Below are 12,927 nucleotides of genomic sequence, written 5' to 3' on the forward strand. Positions count from 1 at the left end.
AATGAATCCAATTCTCTACTTATCAAGAGTTACCTTTCCTAGCCAATGAAATATTTCCATCCCACCCCCTTCCCTCAAGCCCGCATGGGCTATGTCTGGACGGCGGCACTATTTTGGAATACTGGAAATATGCCAAAATAGCAATTCTGCATCTTTAAATGCACCCGTTATTGCAAAATAGAATGGGCTTGCTATTCCGACATCCCAGTAATCCTCATTCCACAAGGAGTAAGGGACGTTTCGGAATAGCAGGTTATTTTGAAATTTGGCACTGTATAGACACAGCCAAATTTTGAAATAGATGGTCTCGAAATAAGCTATGCAATTTACGTAGCTCAAATTGCATAGCTTATTTCGAGCTAGTGCCGCTGAGCAGAAGCACCCACAGAAAGGGGGAATACCTTTCTTGTTGTAAAGTCTCTTTTATCTTTAAGTGGTTTTGATTGTTTGCCATTGCCTGCGATGGTTTCCTGTTGAAAGTCATAAAGCTAAACAATTGAATCTTGCCGGCATCACCAGCTCAATAGGGTGGGGTCACAACCCTCCTTTGCCCTAATGGGTCGTTACTGAGGTACACACTGGGGGTATGTCTAGACTACATGCCTCTGCCGGCATATGTAGTCGAGACATGTCCTGGGAGATAATGGACTATGTAGCACTTTAAAGACTAACAAGATGGTTTATTAGGTGATGAGCTTTCGTGGGCCAGACCCACTTCCTCAGATCAAATAGTAGAAGAAAATAGTCACAACTATATATACCAAAGGATACAATTTAAAAAAATGAACACACATGAAAAGGACAAATCAAATTTCAGAACAGAAGGGGGATGCGGGGCGGGGGGGGGAAGAAGGTAAATGTCTGTGAGCTAATGGTATTAGAGGTGATAATTGGGGAAGCTATCTTGGTAATGGGTAAGATAACTGGGGTCTTTGTTGAGACCCACGTGTAGAGAGTGTCGAATTTTAGCATGAATGACAGTTCAGAGGATTCCCTTTCAAGTGCAGATTTAAAAGGCTTCTGAAGCAGGATGCAGGTAATTAAGTCGTTGAGACAGTGTCCTTTCTGGTTGAAATGGCAAGAAACTGTTTTTTCTTTGTGATCCTGTCTAATATTTGTTTTGTGGGCATTGATCCTAACACGGCTACATTTCTATCACTGGGAGATAATGTAATTTCTACTCCCAATCCATAAAGCAAACTTCCAATATAAATACATTATTCTGTAAATATTACTTTTGCATACAAACATCGCTCCTTGATTATTAGCTGTGACAAGTTATGGGCTTTGTGTAGTTATTTCAGGCTACGTCTAGACTGCAAGCTACTTTCGAAAAGTTATTTTCGGAACAGATCTTCCGAAAAAACGTCTTTCGAAAGAGCACGTCCACACACAAAAGCGCATCGAAAACGCGATCTGCTTTTTCGAAAGAGAGCATCCAGACTGATTGGACGCTCTCTCGCATAAAAGGCCACGTGGAACCACTTCAACCAGGGCTTTAGGTCACCAGTTGTTTCCGAGTGCAGGTGCCAGAGCCTTGCAGAGACATGCGCTTAAAGGGACCCCCTGGACAGCCGTTTCTCTGCTTCTGCTGTGCGCTTGCTACCTCTCCGACAGACAGTAAAGCTCTCGCAGTGCCTGCTGTGGTTGTCTGGCTTTTTTGGACACCACAGCTTTTCTCTTGGTGCCATGAAGCCGGAACTGACCCTGGGCATGTGATGGCCCCACGCGGCCAGGATGCAGTTTCTGCAGCACTTTGTGCCAGCTGCCTTCCTGGTCCTGACTGAGCTCAATCCTGAGCTGATTCTGGGAACCCTCTCCCTGGGTGCGGAAGCTCCACACTAGCAACCGCACCCCACAGAGGAGAGGTGTTTTTGGAGGCTGGACACCAGTCCCAGCTGGTCATGGAGCAGTGGGATGACCAGCAGTGGTTCCAAAACTTCTGCATGCAGAAGGCCACGTTTTTGGAGCTGTGTGCCTGGCTTGCCCCTGCCCTCCAGAGACACGACACTCGCCATCCCCCTGGAGAAGCTGAGCTGTGGCATGGCTCGCCCCTCAGTCCCAACTGGTCCGGCTGTGGAGAACACAAAGAGGGCGAGGCGGTCAGTCGTCCAGGCAGACGCTGTCCCTGAGGCCGTGCCCTCCTCTGTGAGGCCAGAGGAGGGGGATGTCCTGGGAGCAAGGCCATGTGTGGCCTGCACAGCAGGCCCTGCCTCCCGGGGCCCCAAGGTGCCTAGGGGACCATGCTGCCCACTTCCCAGCCCACGGTCAAGAGGCAAGGGAAGTGTCTGGCCACAGTGGGATCCTATGCGCGGCAGAGGGGCTGGGAGCAGCCTGGCCCTCTCTGAGGTCCACACACACACCTGCACCTCTCAGCGCTGCCCACGGGAGCGGGTGGTGCCTCGCACGTGCAAGCATGCCCGTGTGCTGGGTGCGACACTCCTCGGGGTGTCCGGGGTCGTGCCTGTGCCCTTGTGGCTAGCCTGCTTCCAGCTGTGGCAGGTGCTGGAAGCCCCCCCCTTCCCCTCGGGGCTGGATGTGTGTGGAGTCTGGCAGCGGGATCCCACCTGTGCTCAGAGGCTGCCTGCTGAGTCCACGTGGCGCACATTAACGCTGCTCCTGGTTCCACGTGCATGGACTGCAGCGTGATGTCCAGCCCGAGCTGCCACAGTGATGCTCGCACCCCTCCCCCTCTGCACCCACCTCCCCAGCCCTGTGTGTGTGACAGACTGAGAGCACTCACCTGAAGATCCCTTCCCGGCGTCAGACTAGGCCTGGCTGAAAGGCACCAGATCCAGGGACAGGGTGGCGGTGTCCGTCTCCTCCTCCTGCTGGCTCTGGTCATTGTCCTCCTCTGCCGTGACCTCCGGCTGGGTGACGACGAGGGTCTTGAGGCCGGAGTCTACCACGATGGGTGGGGAAGACATCCCCCCCCCCCCGGATCCTGCCCCTGAGTGCGAGCTGCGCTCTCTGGCCCTGACGTATCCCTGATGGAGCTCTTTGGCTTTACTCCAGACCTGTTCCAAGATCCAGGGTGGGTGTCCGCACTCTGCCAGGAACTCAGCCATGTGCTTGAAGATGTCCGCGTTGCGGTGCTTGGAGCGGAGATCCTTCAATGTCTCCTCCTCGCTCAACAGCTCGAGGAGGGACAGGATCTGTGCTCTTGGCCAGGAGGGTAATCACCTCTTGGTCCCCTGGGAGGGTCCTGGGACCCCTGTGGCTGCACCCTGTGATCTTGGGGGCCTTGTGGCTCCGCCATGGGTAGCAAGGCCTGTGGCAGGGAGAGCCACACAGTCAGGGTGCTGCTTTCAGGCCAGCTTCCTGCCACAAGACCTGTCCAGGGTGCCTTCAGCTTTGAGGGCCCAGAAGACAGGAACGATAGAGTTGTGATTACTGTGGATGGAGTGTCCGCCAGGGCACCTGTATTATTTCCTGAGGCCTCTTCTTTTGAAAGAAAACCCTCCTCCCCGTCCCCACACACCTTTTTCTGAAAGAGCTCTTGCGGAAAAAGGTTTCTTCCTCGTAAAAAGAGGATTACCAATGCCGGAAAAACCCCTCTGTTCTTTCGATTTTCTTTTGAAAACGCAGTTGCAGTGTGGACATAATTATAGCTTTGTTGGAAAAATGGACAAAACTCTGTAGTATAGCCATACCCTAACGTATTACTTTTTAGTGATGAATATCCCACACAGCATCTGTGGTGTAGCGAGTGTCTCAGATGTGAGAGGAGGGATGTTCGCAAAGACTTTATCCAAGGGGGGGCTCTGTGCCACACAGAGTAACTGAGAATCGGCCCCTCTTTTTACTTCTCTGATTGAGATAAATGAATCAAGTATAGTTTTGTATTGTAAAAAGATGGTAAAATTGGACTTTGTATATAACCAAAGGAAAATAATGCATTCTTTCTTGTATCTCGTGTATTTTGAAGGTGTCTGTTACTAATTAAGCTCTCTCTCTTTGAGATAATGGTCTGAAAACTGGAGAGCCAGACTAATAGCTGAACTGAATTGCAAAGTCTGAGAGGTACCTGTGTTAGTCTGTAACTTTAAAAAAAAAAGAGTAGTCCTGTAGTAGCACCTTAGAGACTAACATATATAGTATCACGGGATTTCGTTGGCAAAATCCACTTCCCCAGATGAGTAGAGTGGAAGGAAGTGGGTTTTGATCATGAAAGTTCATGATACTATCTATATATTTTTGTTAGCGTCTAAGGCAGGGTAGGCAATCTTTTTAAAACCAAAACTCCAAACATCATCAAACTTCAGCATAAATGAAACATTGTAGTCACAGAATTTATTTAATGGGACTTCTGCTGTTGAATCATTTCACACATTTCTATAAAGTTTGCATCATATCTCGTCAAATTCAGGCTCATGCACACTTTCAAGCTATCTGAGTAATTACACATTTTTAAAATTTTGAATTAATTTTTCATTTTAATTTTAAAAAGTTGCATGTATTTTGGGAGTGAGAGAAGAGCCCTATTTCATTCCATGCTGAGCCATATTTGGCTCGAGAGCCGTGGGTTGCAGACCCCTGCTCTAAAGTACCACAGGACTACTCAGGTTTTTTTTTTAATTGCTAAGGTATAGCAAATATTGCAAGGACAGAGCAGCGAGTGTAGCTCCCTGTGTCATAGCTTTGCTCCGTTTTAATACTTTTTTCTTCCCTCAGGCTATGAAAGTCCTCTCCAAAAAGAAGCTGTTGAAGCAGTATGGATTTCCACGTAGGTATCATGCTTTTCAAGGTTACAGCTAAGCCCTGCAGGCCCTATCTGCTATCATTTGTAAGGCAGAATTTCCAGTGACTTCACTGAAAATTTTGCCTGAGTAAGGTATAGGGAATCTGGCCTCCTTTCAAAGCTGCTTGAGTGCTTTGTGAAGATAGGTGTATCCCGCCTCACTGCTCCTTTGTGCCACTATCCTCTGACTGTGTTGCTCGTAGATGGTGAAACACTGACCTCTGTATTCGTATGGCATATAGGAGCCCTTTTTCTTGTTGTGCCTCTGCGGTATCTGACTAGGCTTTCAGGCACCTCTCTCTTGCGTGCTGTAGGGTCAGTGTGTCAGGAGAAGCCAGTTTGAATTTGCGATGTGATCTGAAGCCACTTCTGCGTGTCTTCATCCATCCAGAAGTTAGCTCTTTCTTGGTTGTCCCACCGTGGTCCAGCACAGAATATGGAGCCTAAAGGCTCAAATGGGCTCTCAAAAGGTGTGCAAAACTCTCAGGGCTGCGTTTTCAACATCACATGACATTCAACATGCTGAGTGTTCTTGAAAACCTGGCCTGGACTATGGATACTGACAATTCCAGCATTGAATCCAGTTTATCAGTATCCACAATTGGAGCCAGATTTTCACAAGTTCTTAGCACCAAGCAGCTCTGAGGGTGACATGGGCGGTCAGAGTTTCACAATATGCTGAGCACTTTTGACATCCAGGGAAAAAGGTTCCCATACTGTTGACTCGAGCTTGGGTTGTAACCTAGACTGAGTTTATCTGTTCTTCTAGTTTGTGTCTCTTGCTGTAACTCAAACACCCTCAAATCTAAGACTCAAACTTTGAGGAGGAAAACTTGCTAACTAAAGCTTGGGCTTTCTCTGCTGGTCCATTTCTGCTGTCTCTGGTAGGCTGCGTCTAGACTGGCATGATTTTCCACAAATGCTTTTAACCGAAAAGTTTTTCAGTTAAAAGCATTTGTGGAAAAGAGCATCTAGATTGGCATGGACACTTTTGCGCAAAAGCACTTTTTGGCACCCTGCCAATCTAGATGCGGTTTTGCGCAAGAAAGCCCCAATCGCCATTTTCACCATCGGAGCTTTTTTGCACAAAACGGTTCTCAGTTGTCTACGCTGGCCCTCTTGCACAAAAGCATTTGCTCAAGAGGGCTTTTTCCTGAACGGGAGAGTCATTGTATTTGCGGAAGAACACTGACAATCTTACATTAGATCATCAGTGTTCTTGCGCAAATTCAAAGGGGCCAGTGTAGACAGCTGGCAAGTTTTTCTGCAAAAGCAGTTGCTTTTGCGGACAAACTTGCCAGTATAGACGCAGCCGTAATGTTTTAAGGTGAGGCCTTTTGCCTAACACATCAATACGACCGATTCCCTATCGGGCTTGTCGTCTTCCTCTGGAAAGTAGGCTTTTGTTCAATCCTTCATATGAAAAAAGATGTTTTAAATGTCAAGTTTTGAAAACGTTGGGCTTGATCTTACTGTCTGCTAGGCACTCTGAACTCCCATTGGAGTTGTGGGCACGCAGCCCCTTGTAGGATGGGGCTCCCTGTGTGAATGGGAGCTAATGCAAAGCGCCGTGTTTCCCTGGGAAATTTTATTATCAAGAACCAAACTTTCTTTCTGAATAAATTGGTCATTTCTCATGGAATAATTCATTCGAGCTAGCGAGAGGCTTCCTGATTGGGTCTTAAAGCTGTTTGTTAGTGGATGGCGTCCCTTGCCAGATCTTTCTAATGGGTTTGGAAGCAGAATAGGACATGGGAACTGGAGTTTGCTGTAACAATAGAAAAACCAGACCAGCATGTGCATGATGCCTGTCTTCATCATGCATTTATTCTGAACAAGCCTAAACCTGTGTACAAAGGAAACTGTGTGGCCACCTCTGGGGTGGAAGGCATCGAATAGCCATATCACAATAACTGGGGAGAAGGCAGATATATTGTGGCTGGTAACACAGGGCAATGAAAACATGCCATGCCTTCCTTAATGCTCATGAAGAGTTTCAGTTTTAAGGCTTCACTTGAAAGGTCCACACTGTGAAGCACACAGAGCTCAATTCATCTGCCTTAGAAAGCTAATGGGATAAGTCAGCCCAGCTATGCTTGGGACTTGTTGGTTGGCCTTCCAGCGTAGATTGGAGGAATATTGATGGGACAGCACTGATGACCTTGTTGGACTTGGTGTGTGGAGAACTAATTTCCTATCCCCTAAGTAACCACGCTGACTCTTCTCACTGACGCTCATTTCAAGTTGACTTGATAAGAGAAAATAAAAGTCAGGCATTGTCTTGGGCAGAGAATATTCACTCGGTCAGCGTGTCCTCTCTCAGGTCATTCAACCCCTGCTCTTACGTCTGTCAAACTGGTCGTATATCTTTAGGTCCTGCACCCATTCAAAGCCCAGTGTGCTACAGCTATTCACTGTGAGGTATCATGTGCTGACAAGCAGGAATAAAGTACCATTTTTTGTGGTTGCTATTGTAGGTCGACCTCCCCCAAGAGGCGCTAAAGCAACTTCTGGTGGACAGCTGAAGCCAATGGCACCACTGGATAGAGTTTATCAGGAAATAGCCATCTTAAAGAAACTGGACCATGTCAACATTGTCAAGCTGATCGAGGTGTGTATGTCCAAGTGGATGGGGGAAAAGAGGTCAGAGGGTGCAGATGGGTTACATGCAAGTTTGGTTGGTTGTTTTTTTTCAAGTTAGTGGGAATCGGTAGGTAAAATCCCCCAAGGGATTTTGAAAATCACAGTCTGTCTTTATAAATTAAGAACCCCATTCTCCCCACACTCCACATAGTGGTGCTCGGAAGGGCTTGCTTGATCAAGGTCAAAGTTGATCAACAGCAGATCCTTAAGCAACTGTGTGCGAGTGCGAGAGCACCAGCCTTGCCGACACACAAACGTGCACTGGATTAATTAAACTAGTGCAGACTCCTGTGTTTTTTATTCAGTCTAAGACCAGTTATTTTGGTTTAGCTTACACCTGTGCCTACTCAACATAAGCTAAATAAGCCTAGTTTAAACTGATCCCAGCCTTTTGCTGCAGTTAAACTGATTTAATTAATGATTATACCTTAAATTAATTGATGGAGTGTTGTATGTAGATAAGCCCCATGTGTTTGTGTGGCAGGGTGCGGGGTGGGGGGGGGAAGAGCAGAGGGGGAGGGCTGTATGGTGATGGACCTTAATATGACATGGGCAAATAGCATCTTTATTTGTACGTACCGTCTCTAGTAGGCAGAGGAATGCATGGAATTTGTTTTCTTTAATTCCCCAAATATTGGTGGCAGCCCAGATTTATCTAGGGTAAACTAAAGAAAATTTCTCTCTGTCCTTAGAAATCCTCTCCAGCGCAGGGAGTTTCTAATTGCGAGCAGTTGCTCTGTAGCAGGGGAGTCTTTGAATAGGATCTCTGACCCCATAACAACTCCTGTATGCCCATTCTGATCCTGGCAATGTGGTAAGAAGGGAAGTATACTAGTGACTAGCAGTGCTGACTCAGTGTAAACAATGGGCATCCATAGAGAACTTGGTGAACCCTGAATCCATTGTGATGACACTTAGGCAAGGCCATTGCTTAGTTCCCTTGGTGTCATGACATTGCAGTACCTGTCCAATGAGACCAAAGCTTGCACACACTACAGTTGGAAACGCCACTCTGTTCTCAGCTAGCAAACAATGTGTCTCAGTGGACAAAAGAGACTGCAACAGGGTGGTATACACAGCTGCTGGCAGTCCTGGAGTTTAGGACCCAAACCAATACATTGGCGTGAGATCCTTTCCTTTCGTTAGACTGAAAGGCCAGCCTGATTTTTGCATGTAGGTCACATGGAGATAGGTGCATTGTAGATTTTCTTGCATATACCTTGTCAGGCTTACACGACAGTGTGGCATCCATGAGAAGGACCCTGGGTGTGTACAGTGATTGTGCTTACATGGCCCAAGAGTGCAAGTCTTGTTTTTTGAAGTCTAGTCTGCAGAGCATCTGAAATGGGTCAGATTGTAATGTGCACGTCGTTAGCTCAATTTCCCAGAGTTAGGGATGTTTGAGTCTATCCCTACTAAAATCCTACAATCATACAAAATCAAGGCAGGGGAGAGAGCTGTATATGTAAAGTTGCAAATCACACATTATTCCATTAAACTTCAATTCAAGTGCCTTGTGAGTTTAACAGCCTGCAGCTCAACATTAAACATGGGTAACTGTCGGGTATTATTGGATTAAAGATGTCTCCCTCTCTCTGTGTTTCCCTTCCCTTGCCTCTGTGCTATCCATTTTAGGTACTTGATGATCCAGCAGAGGACAATCTGTACATGGGTATGTATCCCCTTATATGTTAATAGAGCCATACTTGCTCTCACTAAGGTGTGTAATGTACATTTCCAGAAGAGATCATAACGAGGTGCCTAGCACTGATCACAACAGATAGAGTTGGGACCTAGGAAATGTTAACACCTCTTAAGAGGTTGGAAAATGCAGAAGGGCCTTGCACCAGTGTCCGGTCCCGGAGGCCTGGCATTTTAGGAGAGCTGCACAGAGCAGAAGCTGCTCTGTAGTGGGTGTGGTTTGTGTTTCCTGCGCCCCAACGCCCTGCCTTTAATGCACCCAGCCAGTGTAGAAGAAAGGTGGGAGAAGTGGCTGGAAGTGTGATGTGCATGGACTGAGATCAGGTCTGTCTTCTGCATGTGCACAAGGAATGAGCGTGTGGGGAAGGAGGGTGGAATTTCCTTGTGTCCTGTCTGCCTTAACACTCCTGCAAAGAGTCGGCCACAGTATCTACAAGAATAATCCTCATGAAATAGTAAAGGAGGCTTTGGAAGCTGCCTGCAAAGGGAGGCCTGCCCAGCAAATGAAGCTGTGTTCCTTTAAAAGGCCAGTTGCTCTTCCAGGTTTATCAACTACACGATTAGTGAACTACCCGCCTCTTAACATCCCTGGGAGGAATCTGTGCCAGGAATAGAGCTGAGCGAGGTCACTCGAATGTGGGCAGATGGGACGGGGAAAGGGCAGATTTCCTGAATCTAACACTCCCTTCCTCCTCCTCAGTGTTGGTGGGGTAGGGACAGTGATCTATAGAGCAGTACAAATTATTCCGTCTCTTCTGCTCTCCCATAGCAGGGTGGGGAATGGGAATGCATATTGGGACTTGAGTCACAGTCTGGTCCCCAGGCTGTTCCTGGGGGAGTGCAACAATGTGCTGCTGCTTACCCGGCAAGGCCACGATTTGGCCCCTAGTAAATTGGAGAACACCCAGACTTGTACAAACTAGAGCCTGTTTCAAGATCATAAAATCGCCTCCCCTTTATCTGTGGAGAGCAACGAAGCTTTCCTGCCAATCTGACACATTAATGGTCAGGCTGCACATTCCTACAATATTGTGTTTTGCTGCTGATAATATTCCAGTGGTACCAAACCAATGCAGTTATGAGAGAAGGGAAAATCAACAGGGTCTGGAAACCAGGAGAGGGAAGTAGGTTAGTAAATTAGCATCGGTTGTCTCCCCATAGGAGCTGGCCTGGGATCGTTACATTCGTCTCTGTGAAACCAACAAGCTCTTTTCATTCTCCATGTAGCTTTGTTGGGTGGGATAACTTGATTTCAATGGTTCTGGGGCTGTGTTTAGTTTATAGGCAACATTTTGGAATGTGTGTCTGCATGATATTGGATTCCTTCTCTCTTACCCTGGTCGCTTTGTTTGTTTTTCTTTTCTTTCAGTGTTTGACCTTCTGCGCAAGGGGTAAGTAGCCCAAAGGCGACTTGGGAGACTAGAATAGCTGGCAGTTTGCAGTTCTCACCAGACGGAGAGGCAGCTTGTGAATGGCAGAGGACTCATTCACTGACCCCTGGTGAAAGGCAGGGATGATGTGTAAAGTGGTACCAGTTGCATGTAACTAAGGCCCAATCTACACTTAAAACATTGAAGTGAAAGCATGGCCATGGCTCTCCCAGCGCTCTGGGTAAACCACCTCCATGTGGAGCCTCGCTCCCAGCGTCGGGAGCCTGTTTACCCAGGCGCTTTACAGCTCTGTAACTTGCTGCACTCAGAGGGGAAGGGTGTTGGTTTTCACATACCTGAGCCAGAAAGACACAGCACGCTAAAGTGGCAGTGTAGACATGGCCAGAGTCAGGGAGATAGATTCCAAAGTGGCAAAGGAGATAGATTTCAATTGCATTTGCACCACCTAGACTATAGATTTTGTAGTGGCTGCAGATTTACACGAGCATCACTGCTTTCAGACTCTGGTGACAGGAGTCTGACTTAATGTAACTTCCATGTCAAGTGGCCAGAAGGAGTTTTTAGATAGTGTAAATTAAAGTAACTTCCACCTTACACCTGCATAAAGGGTGCATTTCCTTAGGCTCCCTTTTACTCCTTTACTCACTGTGACCTTATGCCAATCACTATTGAATTCTCCTTCCCCCAAATTATTTGAGCGACAACATTTTGTAAATAAACACAGGAGCTTTTCCACCTCCACACATAGATTTTCCGGTCCTTTGGGACAGATACAGTTTACAGTGGATCCTGAAGTGCTTACAATCTTTATAAACAAGACAAGTCCAGGAAGGATTACTAACCATATTTTTGAATGTCCGTGCTTTGGAGAGAGAGAAAGCGGTCACGGTCAATAGAGAGCCTCTGTCACAGTGAGCAATTGAACATAAATCTGCATCATAGCTTAGTGCCTTAACCACAAACTGTTGAGGGTGTCTTGATAGTGGTGTGGTTAGTGGAGTTGCTTTCCAAGCAACTGGTCTGCGTTCAGTTCCCAGCCAGTGCTGGCTTCAGCTCTTCCCTTTCCTTGTTACAAGGAGGAGGGAGAAAAATTGTTCTCCTTGGCCTCTGAGGATAGGACAAGAAGCAATGGGCTTAAACTGCAGCAAGGGAGGTTTAGGTTGGACATTAGGAAAAATTTCTTAATTGTCAGGGTGGTTAAACACTGGAATAAGTTGCCCAGGGAGGTTGTGGAATCTCTGTCCCTGAAGATATTTGAGCAAGTTACATAAACATCTATCAGGGATACTCTAGACCAGGAGTAGGGAACCTCAGACCAGGGGCTGGATGCAGCCCCCAGCTTCCCTGGATCCAGCCCTGAGGCTCAGCACTGGGGAGCCTGCGCTGGCGCTCCAGCCCCACTGCCACGCACCCTCAGGACTGAAGCACCCAGAATCTACTGGCCTGGGCCCCTCTAGGCTCTGGTGAGCAAGGGAAATGTGGGGAGGGTCTTTCTGCTTCTCAGTCAGGGGCTTCTCACTTTTCTTTGCACTTGAGTGCAGCCCCCGACTGATTTTTCTGTGGGTCAGCAGCCCCCCCATCCTGATCTAGACGGTACGTGGTCCTGCTGTGAAGGCAGGGGACTGGACTTGATGACCTCCCGATCCAGTTCTATGATAAGACCATCCTTCCTTCCTGGAAGCTTTGCTTTTCTTTCTCCTGGGTCTCAATACCATAATCTCTCGGGATATGTCTATGCTGCATAGTATCCCAAAATAGCTACCTCGCGTCTACACGAGCCGCCCATTATTTCAAAATATTTTTCAAAGTAATGGGCACTCTGTTTCACCGTCCCGGTAAACCTCGTTGCACGAGGGATAAGGGATGGCCCGAAATAGCGCACTATTTCGAAAGTTGGTGCTGTATAGATGCGCCAAATTTCAAAATCCGCTATTTCCAAATAGATTCAAAATAAGATATGCAGTTTGCACAGCGCAAATTGCGTCTCTTATTTCGAGTTTAGAGTTCTTTAGATTCCAGTGTGGGCTCGGTTTTTCTGTTTGCTGTTTCCTCCAACATAAGAATGTCCGTGGTGGGGTAGGCCAGTATTCCATCTCACCCAGTATCCTGTCTTCCGACAGTAGCCGATGCCAGTGAGAATGTCTGCACGCTAGCACAGCGACCGTTCGATATGCATGCGGTAGACAATTTTCAGTGTGACACGATAGGTGTCGTTGCTGCAAACAATTGGTGAATATCACTGAGTGAGAAGGGAGTATTACTTGAATGTTCTGCTCCAGATGAATAGAGGTAATGGCTGAAAATGCCTTCCGGAGCATCAGCTGCCAGACAAACATGGACTCAACCCAAACCACCCAACTAGGAAGGGTCCCAGTACCATTTTAAATGTCATTGCCAAGTCAAGTGTCACAGCATCGTGTGGCAGGCTTGTTAGTATAATGGGGAGCGTGA

At 47.3% G+C, this 12,927-nt stretch overlaps 1 protein-coding gene across 4 annotated transcripts in view; it reads left to right on the top strand.

Annotated features, from left to right (window-relative positions):
• Nucleotides 1–12,927, top strand: part of CAMKK1 (calcium/calmodulin dependent protein kinase kinase 1) — a 207,420-nt gene that overhangs the window by 114,315 nt on the left and 80,178 nt on the right. For all 4 annotated transcript variants that reach the window (XM_075904382.1, XM_006136070.4, XM_075904381.1 and 1 more), the window contains exons 5-8: nt 4,675–4,726; nt 7,219–7,352; nt 9,020–9,056; nt 10,455–10,476. In XM_075904382.1, the coding sequence (XP_075760497.1) occupies nt 4,675–4,726; nt 7,219–7,352; nt 9,020–9,056; nt 10,455–10,476 (245 nt within the window). The remainder of the gene's footprint in view (nt 1–4,674; nt 4,727–7,218; nt 7,353–9,019; nt 9,057–10,454; nt 10,477–12,927) is intronic.

This window comes from Pelodiscus sinensis, chromosome 21 (genome assembly GCF_049634645.1).
Source record: "Pelodiscus sinensis isolate JC-2024 chromosome 21, ASM4963464v1, whole genome shotgun sequence".
NCBI lineage: Eukaryota > Metazoa > Chordata > Testudines > Trionychidae > Pelodiscus > Pelodiscus sinensis.